Genomic DNA, 15,272 nt, shown 5'->3' on the forward strand with positions numbered 1-15,272 from the left:
CTCTCCTTCCCTCCATCCCCCTCTTTCTTCAACTAACCAACACTATCCTGAGATGATGACTAATCTCTTGGGGTGAGGGGAGGCAGGGATTAGTTGGTTACAAAATGCTGGGGAGATAGCTTTATATTAATGAAAATTAAATTTATTGCTTTCATTTTTTTTAGTGCCCATTCCGATGTAGCTTCAGGCATGAGTGATGGCAATGAGAATGTTCCAGCATCTAGTGGGAGACACGAAGGGCGGACTACCAAACGGCATTATCGGAAGTCTGTACGCAGCCGCTCTCGCCATGAGAAGACTGCTAGGCCAAAATTGAGAATTCTTAATGTGAGTTAGTGTACTCATTTTAATTGTTGAAAACTGCTTTGGCTAGTCAGCTAAAGATGGTTGGCTTATTCCTATCCCCTTCTGATTTAATTAATCATAAATACTGATCAGCTTCCTATTTGAAATGGTTACTTTTACCCAGCTTTTTTTCTCCTACAGCTTAATGGCACAAAGCATTCTTCCAGTTTTAGAGGTCTTTGTTCTAGAGATCAACTGAGAGGTGTGCAGGGGAGCATTAAGTATATTAGAATATTGAATTAGGAAGTTATGCTAGAAGCTGCTTCCGAATATTTGCTTTGCAAGCCTTGCTCTTAGGTTAGAAATGGGTTAATTTTAAGTCTGGAGTTTAAGAAGTCTCACAATGCTTATTGTGTTACCAGTATATTTTTCTCTAAAATGTTGAGGGTAGACTCTTTTTTTCTTTTCTTCCTTCCGTATAAGCTGTAAGGGTTAAAATCAGCCTTCCATAGAAAGGCGCTAGAAATACAGCATTCATTCAGATTGGTGTGGTTTAGAGTTCCCTATGAGTTTTGGCATTCAGTGCACCTGGTAGCAGGTTAGAAAGTTAATAAAAGAACTGTAGGAGGTAGAGATCCTTTTTATCTTTTAAAAACCAGGGAGGTTGTAGTGTCTTCTGCAGTTCAAGGTGGAAAGCATACTTCTTTTCTTCTAGGTTTCAAACAAAGGTGATCGAGTGGTGGAGTGCCAGCTAGAGACACACAATCGGAAAATGGTTACTTTCAAATTTGACTTAGATGGTGACAACCCTGAGGAAATAGCATCAATTATGGTAAGTCATAATTCGGGTGTAAATGAGGAATTGAACCTTGTTGTTAACCATATTAGTAATGCAAAAACAGTTTTTTGGACCTGCCTTCCTGAACTGCTGACATGGTCATGGTTTCTCTCTGTTACACTCTTTTGTTTCCTGTTCCACTAGTTTTACTAATACCACAAGCAAATTTGTATCTCTTGTGACCTCCATAGTAGATAATAAGTCCAAAGTTAACACGTTGTTATATTCTTCTAAAGATTTGGGTCAGCTTCTGTTTGAGAACTGCTTTCCTCCTCTGAATTTACTTCAGTTCTTACATACTTTGAGGTCTCAGATCTTACTATGTTGTCTTGTGAGCTGACATAAGCTGCAGCCTCCATTTCTTCCATATGTATTTATTTTTCTGTTACTGGGGGAAGTTTCACTCTCTTTCATACCACAGGTATGAATGCTATATGGCTTTTATCTACTTTGTGCATTATCATCAATGGCAGAGGTACCTTAACTGCTCGTTATTAGTGGCTTGGCCTAGGGTAGTCTATATACAGTTGAAATACCACTTCTTAAACTGAGTTTGTGAACAGGACTCCGGGCACAAGTAGATTATCTGCCAGCTACTGAGTCCTCATTTGGACAAATATATATATGCCTTAACTGTTTAAAATTAGTATTGGCATAGGTTAAAGAACCTTGCTCTCCTGCTCACTCACCATGTGAAATATGCATTGACATAACTTTTATCAAATACTTTTAGTACATGTTGTTCATTAATAGGGGTAGTACCTCAAGAAAACACCAACAGTATATATAACACTTCAAAGTAGTCATGCAAACCATGTAAAAGGGGCATCCCAACCAAACCATAGAATGCATTTGTGATTTAGTTAACTATTGTCTGTATCTTCCATATTCACTATATATAAGCAGATGGATATTTATAAAATCACTCCCCCAACAAAACCCTTAACTGTACTGCACATGTTTTCCCTGTAGAGAGAATAAGCATGTGACAGTCTTATTGCCCAACATGGTACTTGGTAAGGATTGGATGATATGGTGATGAGGGTGGAGTGAGAACTTCATAGTGTCCTGTCCATCAGTGCCCCATTTCCCTCCCTCCCTCCCATCTCCTTCCTTGAGATTAATTCTTGGTGTCTTTAACTGGTAATTAAGCATTTTAGATGCTTTTTTAAAATATGTATCTAATTCTTAATGTAAGAAGCTGCAAGAGGAACTAGTTGAGCTGCCAGCTTTCAGTTTAACAGACTGCCCCAAGAAATTAACCTGAGATGCCAACTTCTTTGGATAAATGAGACTTGGGCTAGAAATGAAGTAGATCAGCTGTTCCAGGATGCTAGCAGAGCTAATCTGTTTCAGTGGGTGAAACATTTGTTGCCTACTTCCCCACCTGCTGATTTTGTGGAACAGTGGGTATTATGTTCTTTTGGAGTTTGAGGGGCCCAGTCCTGCATGCCCTGGAAATCCTTGCATGGGATCAAGCCCTGGTAGGGCCTGCCTGGCTTTCCAGTCTTAGAGCTGTGCCCCGGGGAATCCTGGGACACATCTTCACAAGCAGAGAACCTGGACTTTCCTTGCTTAGAGACGCATCTTTGGGAATCTCGGTATAACTCTGTGACACCTACCTCTAGATTCCCCAGGGCACATCTCTAACTGGGGAAAGCCAGGCAGGCATTCTTAGGGCTGGGGAGGGGACCCAGTCCTGCTCAGCAGTTCCTTGGGTGCACAGGATTGGGCCCCCTCAAACACCCGAAGCACCTGCCTGGGGCAGCTGAAGACAATGGGCTACCCTGGCTCTCACACCACAAAGCAAATAGACCCCACTGCTAAATAGCAGCACAGATTACTACCACCTTTTGTTGTGGTCACAAATTTTGGGCATTTATGGAGCAAAAAAGGACATAGATACTTGTTGCTTGGCCTTTGTGCCACTTCCCTCTTTGAGTGATAGTCCAGTGCAAATAATGGAGGGTCAACTCAGAGCAAACCTTGCTATTCTTGTGGGTGCTAGAAAAAGACAATCCCTTTCTGCATAATTTGCGATTAAAGCGGAAGCATCCAGTTAGCTAGATAAGTGGTGCGTTTTGTGAGGAGGGGAGAGGCATATAGGAGTAATTGAAAGATAAGTATGGGTATTTGAATGGCTTGTGACCCATGGCTTTGGGATTTATTAGTGCCTCCTACCTATTTTTATTTATAAGTCACCGGGTCTTGTTTTATCTACAGGTGCAGAATGAATTTATCCTAGCGACAGAGAGAGATTCATTTGTAGAGCAAGTGCGAGAGATCATTGAGAAAGCGGATGAAATGCTTAGTGAGGATGTTGGTGTGGAGCTAGAAGGTGACCAGGGATTGGAAAGTGCACAGGCAAAAGATGACAGCTTCTACCCAGGAACGCAGGTAAGTGGATGAATTGGCTATACTCCTTATGTCCTCTGCTTTGAGTGTGAGTACAGATGCCCAGAAACTGGAATTCCCATTCTGTAGGAAATTCCAAAATTAAAAAACAAAACAAAAATAAAACTGAATAGAGAACTTCATTTAGAAAACTTTGAGACTCTACCTTTCTGACCCTTTTTTTTTTTTTCTAAGGCGTCCCCAGCATCCTGCTAGATGATGAGCTAGAAGCTTTCAAGGTAGTCTACCCACTAGACTGCCAAAAAGCTGGGTAGGCAAGTTGGCAGGAAGCTGTGCAGGTTTTGAAATCCTCCTGGAATATGGAATGTTTATATAAACTTTTGTGTAACTTTGAAATTTGCCACGCTTCCCTGGAACGTTTTGATGAACTTCTTATCAGAACAGAATTCTGATAAAATTATATTCATCAGAAAAATGAATGTTAACTTTGGGATCTGCTAAACAATAATGTGAGAGGAGGATATAAAACACGCTAATGAAGGAATTGTGCTTGTTAACTAGGTACATCTTCACTAACTGGTTACTGTAGTTGGATTTATGGTATTGTATACATTTTATCAAGACAATATTCTTAAATACCTTCTGCTTTTGCTGTGAAGTGCAACCACTTAAAACGTTAATGTTTTTTTGTCTTTGCAGAAATTGGAGGGGGAGTTCAAACAGCCTTCTGTGCCCCAAAGAATAGGTAAACTTTATAATGCTTTTTCAATAGTCTACCAGTCATGGTTTCTGTCTACTGATGGATGAAAGCACATGTGGAGTGCATAGCCTTCATGGTGGGACATGTTGTAGCAAGCAAGATATGGTGCATGTTTAATTACTGAACTTCTTTTATTTAGGTGTTCCCCCTAGCTCCTTCACCCAAGTTGTCCATTCTGCTGGAAGACGATTTATTGTCAGTCCTGTCCCAGAGAGTCGGTTAAAAGAACAGACGTTTTTCACCTCTGGTGTTCCCATAGGAAAGGAAATTCCAGATGTGGGTAAGTTAGCCTGGGCTCTCATTTTGGTGGCTAAATATTCATTCATATGTTCAATTAGTGAGACTCAATTCAAGTGGCCAGTTCCTAAAAACAGAATAAAAACTGAAGTATAAAGACCTGACTGTTCCAGTTAAAAATAAGCGTTTTGGACAGTGCTATCCATGATTTCTTTCTACTCGCTCCCCTTCTTCCCCTACAAAAGCCCAAGATGTTTCCTAATTTTTTGATATGCTAGGCTTTCACAGGGTTCTTAGGGTGCCTTAATCCTAATTTACAATACATACTCTGGTTTTGTAGTCCTAAGTCTTTTCTTTAAAAAAATAAATAAATCATCTTTATCATGCCATACGTAATTCAGTAGTGGGAGATGAGACATACTTTAGAAAACTAATTTAGGTGAACTAACCTCTCTCTCTGTCTCTTTCTTCCAGTTGCTGCCTCTCTATCCCATGGTCCTGGGATGAACCTCTCTCACTCTGCATCATCACTCAGCCTGCAACAAGCCTTTTCTGAGATCAGACATGGTCAAATAACTGAAGGACCGAGCACAGCTCCTCCAGTTTTTAACCAAACTGTACCACCATTTCCACCTGCAATTACTAGCATGGCTGGAGGCCCACAGCCTTCATCGGTGACTCCTTCGGCATCTGTCCCTTCGACCACTGGCATTTCTCTTCCAGTAACTCAGTCTGTTACATTGATTGCAGAACAAGTGACCTCTGGAGTGGCACCGAGCACAGGTCTATCTGATTCTAGTCCTCCACCTCCAGCATCGCAGGCTGGGCAGCAAATAGCTGGAGTGACTTCCAGCATTAGTGCACCTGCTTCTTTTTCAGTAGCTACCACTTCACAGACTACCCAACTGACTGGAGAAATTATCCCTAGCGTCAGCATGCCTGCTTCCTTAGCACAAACGCAGCAGATTTCTGGAGGGTCTGCCCTTGTTGGTCTGCCAGGTGCTGTACCCCCACCTGCAACATCTCTGTCTGTTCAACAGATTGGTAGTAGTCCTGCAGCTCCAGCAGCTCCACAAATGTCTATCCCAGCTGTAGTTCAGAATGTGGTTTCACAGCCTTCTCAGCTGAGTAGCAGTAGCTGTACCCTTAGCCAGGCAGAAACGGTTGTTGTTAGTGCGCCACAACCACAGCCTGAGAGTACACAACTAGTAGATAAGCCACAGCTCTGCAGTGCATCTGGGCTGTCCCTTCCTATCTCTGTACCACTGTCCTCAGCAGTAGTGTCAAGTATGTCCAGTTCCATCACTCAGCCAGCAGTGGCACATCCTTTACTCATCCCATCGGCACTTGTATCAACACCTGTTTTACCCCAAGCAGTAGGTGCAGTCTCGACACCTGTGTTGCCTCAAGTTCCTTTACCTGGCATCCTCCCACAGCCAGTTGCAAACCTACCTGCAGTACAGCAGACTTTGATACACAGTCAGCCTCAACCAGCTCTACTACCCAATCAGCCTCATACTCACTGTCTTGAGGCAGATGTTGACACTCAGCCTAAAGCACCTGGTATTGATGACATAAAGACCCTGGAAGAAAAGCTACGATCTCTCTTCAGTGAACATGGCAATATTGGAGCAACTCATCCATCAGTATCTCTAGAGTCATCACTGGTAATGGAGACTCCACTCATCCCTGGCATACCAACCACAGCTGTTGCACCAACTAAGCCCATGACATCCATCAGCACTTCTCTACCACCTACGAGTTTGCCCCTTGGACCAACTGGTTTAGTGGCAATGACACCAGTAGCCACACCTGGGCAAGTGGGAACCCCAGTCAGCTATGTTTCGGCACAAGGCAGCATTGCAGCAGCACCAGTGAAACCAGGGACTCCTCCCTCAAAACCACCTCTTAGCAGGGTACCGGTAAGCAATGCAGCAGTTTTGTAAACAGCTTCTAGTGTACCTCAGCAGTCTTTCAAAGAAGACTTTTCTTTTGTAGCAAGACCTGAAATCAAAACAAATGTGGCCAGTCTGTGCATTTCTTTGTTTTATTTCAGTTATGATGTATGAAGGAGAGAGAATCTTCTGTTTACCGTATTGCATTTAAATCTTTTCCTATGGAAGCAAATATCAAACTCTATATTATATCTCAGTAAGACTAAATAGGCTAGTTTTGGAGGAGGAATAAATAAACAGGTTTATTAGGAAACAAAAAAACCAGCAGATGGGTGTTTTCAAATCTATTTGACTTTGGAAATCTTTAAAGTAGCAGTCTTATTCCATTCTCTATTTTGGTAGTCAGGCATAATGTATAGGGAGACTGAAGCTTCTCCATAGATGAGCCCTGCCTTCTGTTATAAACCTAGTCTTTAGGTGTGGCATTGTATCCTCCCAAGATCTTAACATCATGTATGTTTTGAGGTCAGTTTTTCCATCTTCCACATGCGTAGATCTGAATAACCAAATTTTGAGACCCTTTTGTGTAGACAACACTTGACAGTCTGCAACATCCGTCCATGGAGGAGGTAGGGGGCAGAATATTTGTACTTGCACCTTACTAGGGAGAGTCCAGGACAGCTTTTTTCCCTCAGGTACAGGTGGGAAATGTGGCATCTCTCCATATGGTGAAGGCACTTTTTTTTATCTTGGTCTCAAGCAAATATAAGACTAGAGAAGGAGCCAAGGAACTTAATACAGGCCATGAAATGAATTCCATTTTATGATATAATGAGGAGGCACCATCATTAAACAATCATTTAGTAGGATCAGGACAGGCAGCTGGACTTCTAGACACAAGTAGACTGCTTTAAAGATTTCCACTACTTCATTTCCATCTGCCAGTGTCAAGAGTTCCTGATATCTGCAGGTTTCCCTGACCTCCGTTGAAGTTGCAGTCTTTTTGCTCCCTCTTACAATCTTTTTTCATCCAGATTTTGTATTCCTGCTCCCTGTCTTAGATTTGCATCTTTGAGGATTTAAAGAATGTATGGGTGTTTCCAAGGACTTCTGTCTTGGGTAGACCTGTGGTTTTTACTGATCTTCCAAGCTCCATCTTGGAGCCTGGTAACAGGGAAGTAAATCAGCCTTGGAGAAAAAATTAAACATAGGTGAAAGGTGGATATAGTAACTTGAGAGACTGTTCATGAAGAGGTTGAATGGCAACAGGTTGTTGCTGTAGTTGTTTGGCTTCCAAGCTTTTTGTGGAACTTTGGACCATGACAGGTATCCATCTCCAGTTAAGGCTGCGGTTATGGATGAGTCTTAAACTGCAAGCAGAAGCTTTGCTAAGCTGGTAGGTGACTGATGTTAAATAACCATAAGTACCTGTACTTGCTTCATTTGTCTTATGGTGGCAATTGGGACCAGGTCCTCATGGTACTAGGAGGCATTAAAACACGAGAAATAACTGCTGTGAAACAGATTAAAAAGTTTTACAAGAATGTTGCACATGTAAGTGTTTGGGGAGAGGAACATAAAAGCAGAAAAATCAGACTAAGTTGAAAAAGCCTAATATCTGAAAGTAAAGTAACAGAAGATGAGAACTGGTAATGTGGTGATGTGGCTGTGATCTGTAGCTATAATTTCAAATGTTTGTGTTTAATTTTATTTGCATCTGAATGATATGTAATATTTTGTTGTGGAAAACTTCTTTGTAAATTTCTTTACCTGTAAATTGTTTACTTATTTTTAAGTTTAATTTTAGGTTAGCGAAGCTTGCCTAGAACTATTTAATGTGTTTTGAAGTTAAATCTTCACATTCCTATTTGAGCTTTGGGGAGAGCAACAGGAGCGTGCCTTCAAAGCATTCAGTGTAGTTTAAGGCATTAGTATCTAACATAATCAGTATGTACTTTGCAGGGGCTTTTAATGCCTTATCTCTCAGTTTGAAGTGTAAGAGAATTTGGGGTTCGCTTATTTGTATGAATGACGTTCTGCCTTATAGACTTCTGGCAGATAGACTGAAGAAACTGTGATGCGACAAGAGACTCTCCATTTTTTTTGTTTGCTGGCCTGCAACAGAGAAGGCTAGTAGCCAGTGTCCCAAAGCTATTGTACCTGCATTCTGAAGTCTGCCAGTTGTGCCCTTGAGGGTTGGACATAAGATGGGGAAAGAGTTAAAAATCCATACAAGGCAATTCAGTTATTTTAGTTGTTCCAGAAGTGGGAGGGATTAAGAACTGACTGGAATGTGCTGCCAGACTCTGCTGTGAGGCTTAGGTGCCTCATTCTACCTTTTCTCAGTCTCTCTAACCCTTTCCATATAACCTGGCTAGATTTCCCTTTACCAAGGTGCATGTCCCAGTCATCTGCCTGGGCTATCAGTGACTGCAGGTTCATGAAGGTGATGGGTTAAAAAAAATGATTCAGGGAGGTAACAAATAATGTATCTGTATGGGTGAAAACTTCCTCATGCATTAGAAATGCCTGTTTTCTTTCTGTAAGAATTGCTTGGAGCGGTTTGCTACATTGCATGTATTCTGCCACTATTAAACAGCAGTGGAATCTGGATATAGAGGTGTCACAAGGAAACTGGGTCCAGTTTGATCCCTTTCTGGGTGGCTTTGCTTAAAGTTCATCTGCCTTTCTATTAGGAATTATAGTAACACTTCTTGTGAACCTTCCATAAAGATGTTAAGGTTCTGGTTCATAACTCAAGTAACTGATTTAAATTGAATTGTGATAGGCTTTTTGTTTCCCTGTGGCACCTCAAAGTAAAAAAGCCAGTAAGTATCCTAGTTGCAGCAAATGTTACCTTTAAAATCCTTGCTTTCTTCCTAGGAAGTCTCCAGAGGGGAACCTTTTCAGGGTGATATGACATATTGTAACATGCTGTCTGATCCTTCTGTTTCCATGTCTGACGGACTCGCGTTTCCTGTTCATTATCCATAGGTGCTACCAGTAGGTCCTGAACTTCCAGCTGGCACTCCATCCAGTGAGCCGCTGCCACCCTTTCCAGGACCTTCACTAACTCAGGTGCTATACAACTTGGCAGACTTTCTATCTTTCAAAGAGCATGTTCCAATTAAACACTTCATTGCATGGTCTTGGCCTTCACTTTCTCCTCTTTCAGCTGTATAACCCCTTTGTATAATTGCAGCATGGACCAGAAGGTTGGAAAGGCTCACCTTTGGGATAACAGACTTTAATTTGAGCTGTAGGACCAGTGAATCAAGCTTAACTTTTGCCATTTTTTGTTTTGAGAGAGCTCTTAAATTAGAAACCAGTGTCTGCACAGAAGTTTGCACCGGGATTTTTTTTGGAGAGCTTTAGGATAGATGCTAGTTTGTCGCACAGCTATGTTTTGAACTATGTCTTCACAACAGTATAGTTGCAAGTACATTAAGCATTGCCTTTCTGAGTTTCTGTTGCCAGTTAAAACTTCTGTAGAGTCCAGCAAATCAAAATAGAATATATTTCTGTAAGACGCTTTCATTGTGCATTCTATCATGTAAGTGCAAAACCTTTTTGAATCCAGGCGACAACTTCTGAAATGGCCTTAAGCCCGAGTCAGTGAAGCTAGCTAAAGCAAAAAACAGGTTTTTTTTTGTTTTCTTTGTTTGTTTTCCAGGGACACGCACTCTTTTGCCAAATACAATTAATTCACTAAGTGCATTTTAAGTAAATGAAAGGAGGCGTTTAAACATAATGCTGCTGAAGTGGGCATCCTAGCTGATAGTAGGATCTAGTAGCAAAATTATAACTCTGGAGGGAAGACTCAATATTGCAGTACAAAACTTTACGCTGCAAATGCAAAATCGCTATCTAGTTTCACATTTTCAGAAAACCCCATGGGTTTTCATAAGCATTGCCAGAGATTCCAGTGTTAGTTTGTACTAGTTTTTATCACAGCTCTTTAAAACATCCAGTGCTGATTTTAAGGGCTGTTGTTCAAGCAGACTTGAGATATGCATTGAGTGAACGTTTGCCACATGGATAGCTGAGAAATTCTTTTTTTGTCTTGTTAACTTGAGTTTGGCTTACTGCCTTAAAGACGCACACCTTGGTGACTGTTGTCACCTCTCTTGTTAAAGTTGAGGGGCACTTCATACAATAGGTTGTGCAACTCTTGAGTACGTTTACAAGCAGTAAAGACCGGCAATAAAATAGAATATTTTCTAGATATGAAGCTATGAAGATGGAGACTTGTGCTGTGTACACGTGTTCAAACGATCTGGAAGAATTTCCCCTGGCTTTTTTTGTTCCTTACCCTGAGATGCCTGAACAGACATGAGAAGGCTGAGCCACTGAAGAGCAGAGAGTTTGCTGTGCTGATGCTGGACAGCCCCTGTGCGCACATTTTGGTGTGCTCTGCAGATTCCCTCAGTCTGTCTAGATAGAGACAGAGGGCAGCAATGCATATGGAAGCCCCGATTTACCTGACCCAGACTGCTCAGGGTCAACCTGTGTTTCTCTGTAGCACAATATGGGATTGTCAAGAGGATGTGTTGTTCCCTGCTCAGCTGAAGCATCAGAGTCTAGTGAATGACACTGGCTCCTATGCCCCAACCCCAGCGAGCAAAGCATTCTGGGATGCTAGAAGACCGCTGTGGCCTCTCTCAGAAGGAAACGCATACGTACACTTTCTCCTGGGAGTGACTTGATCCTGGTTTTTCCTGGGCTATTTTTGTCTTTGGAGTTGCCATTTTTGCTCTGGGAGAAAAATCCTGGACGTCTGTACACTTGTGGCTCTTCCTGGGAGAGCAGGAACTCTCCCAGGAGAAACGGAGTGTATGCACATGGCTGTAATAAGCAACAACTCTAGTGTCAGACAGTTATTTTGTGAAGAAATGCAAGCTCCATTTCTCTTTTGAAGCTGCTGTTCAAGTGTACTTTGCCTGCAGATGTAACCCAATTTTGAGATTTAAACTTGTTGAGGAAATATGGATTCAAGTAGGCATCTGTTAATGCCTCTCAGACCTGCAAAATTATCCTTTTATAGATAAACCTTTACATTTATTATTAAAACTTTTCTAAAAGTATTAACCTTTTTTAGGGATGAAAATTTTCATGTTGTTTTTTTTTTTTTTTTTTTTTTTTGTCCAAAAGGTGAGTTGTTCTGGAGTCCTTATCTAAAAATCCTTTCCCCCATATTTGTTAGACATGAAACTATTTTCTCCTTTTTTAAAAAGATGCAACCCCCCTCTTTTTTTTTTTTATAGCCATTTTGACTGTAACTTTTAGAGCCTTAGTATTATGCTCTCCCCACCCAACTAGATATGCAGAAGAACTGAAAGCGTCAGACTTCTGCTGGGGAAAGTTGTACTCAGAAGGCCTTTTTTGACTCATTGTGGTCCCTTTTTTCAAGTCTGCAGAGGTGCTTATGGCTCACTAGCAGCAAGGATTATGCTAGTTACTTCAGTGTGATGTGAAAGATTTGATTTTTCTAACTGAAGCCATTCAATTCCACAATATGAGTGGTCATAGGAAAAAGTAACGATTAAACTACAAGTTTGTTTGTTTTTTTTCTTTTTTTCAATCTTAATATTAGATACTTTCCTACTCCTGGGTATAGCTAGGATAGTAAAGTGTAGCCATCTTATTGGTCTGAGTCCTCTGGCCTTTCAAAACGGCTACTAGAATGTCTGATGATAAAGGTGGTTTTATGATGGGGAGCAAAGAGATCTCCTCTTGCCTTGTACAAACAGGATTGTATCTTAATCTGTTTTACTAAAACCAGAAGGCTATAATTTAAGATTCAGATGAAACTCTTGGTTCAAGTACCAGGCCCTGCTATGGTTAGTTACCACTTTACAGAGCATGTTAACACACTTATCAAACTCAGCCTTAAAACTAGTTAAGTTGCTTGCCCCTCTCTTCCTGGTTGGGGACGTGTGTGTGTGTGTGTGTGTGGAAATCCACTTCTTTTGGTTAGGAACCTTCTAATTCCCGATCTTTCTCTAATATATTTGACATTTTTTAGCTTCCTCCCTCTGTGATGTGTGCAACAGTGCAGCTAGAGAGAGCAGCCGTTCCCTCTCGGCTTTTGTTTTGCTAGGCTAAACAAGCCAACCTCTTCTAGTCCTAAGAGGCTCTCCATTCCCCTGGCATTTCAAGTAATCTTTCTCTAACTTTTTGTTCTTGAACTTGGATAACTACACTTGTACACAGTATTTTAGAAAAGGCGTTACTAAGGCCTTATGCTATACCGTTATACTAAGTAGTCTTATGTGTATAAGGGCCTTGTTGCATGTTACACTTAGTTATATTAGATTTGTATTAAGCATTTAGTATGACTTAGTTTGCTGAGCGGTCATATGCTAATGTTTGCTACAGTCTAAATATAGAAACACAGATCTTAGTACTGCACTGGAGTGTTGAGTTGGCTTCTGTGGAGTCCCAGGGCTGAGACCTGAAAATTGGATGATTTTGGGGTCTCAGCCCTGGGATGATACAGGAGCCAGTTCAAGACTCCAGTGCAGTCCCAGGGCTAAGACCTGAAAAATCAGTTTTGAGAGAATTCCCCGTAGCCCCTCCCCGCTCCCCTGCATTCTTGTCTAGGTGCAGGGACCCACCTGAGCCAGTGGGAAACTTTTTTGTGCAATCCTGAGGCAGAGACTCAGTCTTATGGGTCCCAGGCTTGGGACTGCCGTATTCGTATTATTGCAGTGGAGCAGTCTTGCATTATAGAATCATAGAAAATGAGGGTTGGAAGGGACCTCAGGAGGTCATCTAGTCTAACCTGCTGCTCAAGGCAGGACCATCCCCATCTGGATCATCCCAGTCGAGGCTTTGTCTAGTTGGGTCTTAAAAACCTCCAAGGATGGAGCTTCTACCACCTCTGTGGGTTACCTGTTCCAGTGCTTTACTACCCTCCTAGTGAGAAAATTCTTCCTAATATCTAACCTAAACTTCCCTTGCTGCAACTTGAGACCATTGCTCCTTGTTCTGTCATCTGCCACCACTGAGAGCAGTCTAGTTTCAACCTCTTTCGAACCCCCCTTCAGGTAGCTGAAGGCTGCTATTAAATCCCCTCTGTCTCCTCTTCTCTAGACTAAAGCCCAGTTCCCTCAGCCTCAACTCATAAGTAATGTCCCCAAGTCCTCTCACCATTGTTGTTGCCCTCTGCTGAACCCTGTCCAATTTGTCCACATCCTGATACTCTTCCTTCAACAAAATTTTACTATGATTCAAGAGCACTCAGCAGCATGTGTCATTCTACTTGAACGCTTGGACTAGTATTTTAAGTGTGATTAACACATCAAGTATAATTTGCAGCAACCCCCTAAGCTATTGGCTGGTCATGAGTGAAGTCAAATATAAGTAAATCTCCACAGGGTTTTGTCATCAGGTTTGTAAGGAATCAGTGTCTTTTTTTTGAATTCCCTGGTTTTTATGTGAGATTAATATGATACTGACAAAGCTGATGAAGATGCCCTTTGAGCCACTGAGTACCTATGCACTCTGGTTTCTTATGAAGGTCATTTTTCTCTTGTAGCAGTGACCTTGGCTCAGAGCATCGGTTTCAGGACTTAATGATCTAGTTTATATGAGAGTGGAAAAGAATAGTGGTGCTGTAACTTGGAGGTGATACCTTTTAAGAGGTTCCATGAAGGTGGAAGTCTCACAGCATCAGTTTTTTCCCCCGCAGCCTTTGTGCCCATCCTGGAGATTCTAGGAAGGGGAATCTCTTGATAATGTTTTTTGTCTTGCATTTACAAACGAGCTGAGCCCTCTTCTTGCCCTTGGAATCTTTCTTTTGGCACGTCCTCCTTAAGTTGACTAAATTTTAGAAGGCTCCACCTTGAGTTGTTTGAAGTCTCAAGACTCCTTCTTGGGGAGGCATTTCCCTCTTTCAAGCAAAATCCTTTTTCATCTACATGGTTTGCTTTGGCTTAATGTTTATTGCTGTTTTCATTATAGATGTTCCTCTTTCTTGAAGGATTTACTTTGAGCTGCTTGCACTCCTGACCAGAATGGTACCTCTAGAAAGACTGAAATGGATAGATTTGTAACTCTGATTCTTTGTGGAAACTTTTGAATGAATTCTTCACCTTTTTTGCATCAACTTGAAGAGGAACCTACTTCTGAAATGGTTTTACTACCCTTCTAGCACCCTTTTTTTACTTGCTTGTTTCTGTAATTCTGTAGTTGACTCCACTGAAGAGCCTTTGCTGAAGTAGGGGTGCTGGTCCAGTCTATAAACTATTGTCAGTACCCCATCAGCCTAAGAAAGCAGCAGGCACAGGCAGCATCAGTTTCTGGTTGCTGCTGCCACTGGTCACAATTGCATGGCTGTGGCAAAAGCAGTCTTTTCTGTGCTGCCACCCTCGCCCCCACACCGCATTCAGATTCATCTGAACCTAAAATTGGTGCCTGAGGTGGTTGCTCCTGTCACCCCACCCTACTTACACCACTGCACTGTCTTTAAGGACTAAAACTGGAAAGCTTGGGAGGCTGTTTGGACTGAGTCCATTAAGAATGTTCAGAGAAATAGCATTACCAGTGAATTGCTCCTTCCTGTTTCTGGTTTCTCTGTATAGCTTAATATGCCACTTGTATACAGTAAATATATACTACAAAACAGCTAGGAAACAAAGGTAGTGGAGGTACTGTAACTTTACGGTCTGTTTATACTACCTCTACTCTGTGGTTGGGACATTGGGCATCTGGTAACTGTTGCTGTTTTTACTTCAGTCCCAGCAGCCACTGGAAGACCTGGATGCTCAGCTAAGAAGAACCCTCAGTCCAGAGACTGTCCCAGTAACATCTGCTCCTGCCTGTGTAAGTATCTTCAGTGTTTGGTGTTTAGTAGTCTTAAAATGATCAGATCTATGCTCTCTTAAATTGTCATTACAGG

The 15,272-nt window shown here is 41.7% G+C and overlaps 1 protein-coding gene across 9 annotated transcripts in view; it reads left to right on the plus strand.

Annotated features, from left to right (window-relative positions):
• The window catches only part of WNK1 (WNK lysine deficient protein kinase 1), a 145,501-nt gene that overhangs the window by 108,196 nt on the left and 22,033 nt on the right, over nt 1-15,272 (plus strand). For 8 of the 9 annotated variants that reach the window (XM_090043411.1, XM_090043403.1, XM_090043404.1 and 5 more), the window contains 8 exons: nt 165-327; nt 1,001-1,117; nt 3,347-3,520; nt 4,178-4,223; nt 4,378-4,518; nt 4,950-6,397; nt 9,365-9,448; nt 15,110-15,196. In XM_090043411.1, coding sequence (XP_089899537.1) covers nt 165-327; nt 1,001-1,117; nt 3,347-3,520; nt 4,178-4,223; nt 4,378-4,518; nt 4,950-6,397; nt 9,365-9,448; nt 15,110-15,196 — 2,260 coding nt within the window. The remainder of the gene's footprint in view (nt 1-164; nt 328-1,000; nt 1,118-3,346; nt 3,521-4,177; nt 4,224-4,377; nt 4,519-4,949; nt 6,398-9,364; nt 9,449-15,109; nt 15,197-15,272) is intronic. The other variant, XM_090043405.1, reaches the window with a different exon arrangement.

This window comes from Crocodylus siamensis, chromosome 4 (genome assembly GCF_052110815.1).
Source record: "Crocodylus siamensis isolate JL-2025a chromosome 4, ASM5211081v1, whole genome shotgun sequence".
NCBI classification, from domain to species: Eukaryota; Metazoa; Chordata; order Crocodylia; family Crocodylidae; genus Crocodylus; species Crocodylus siamensis.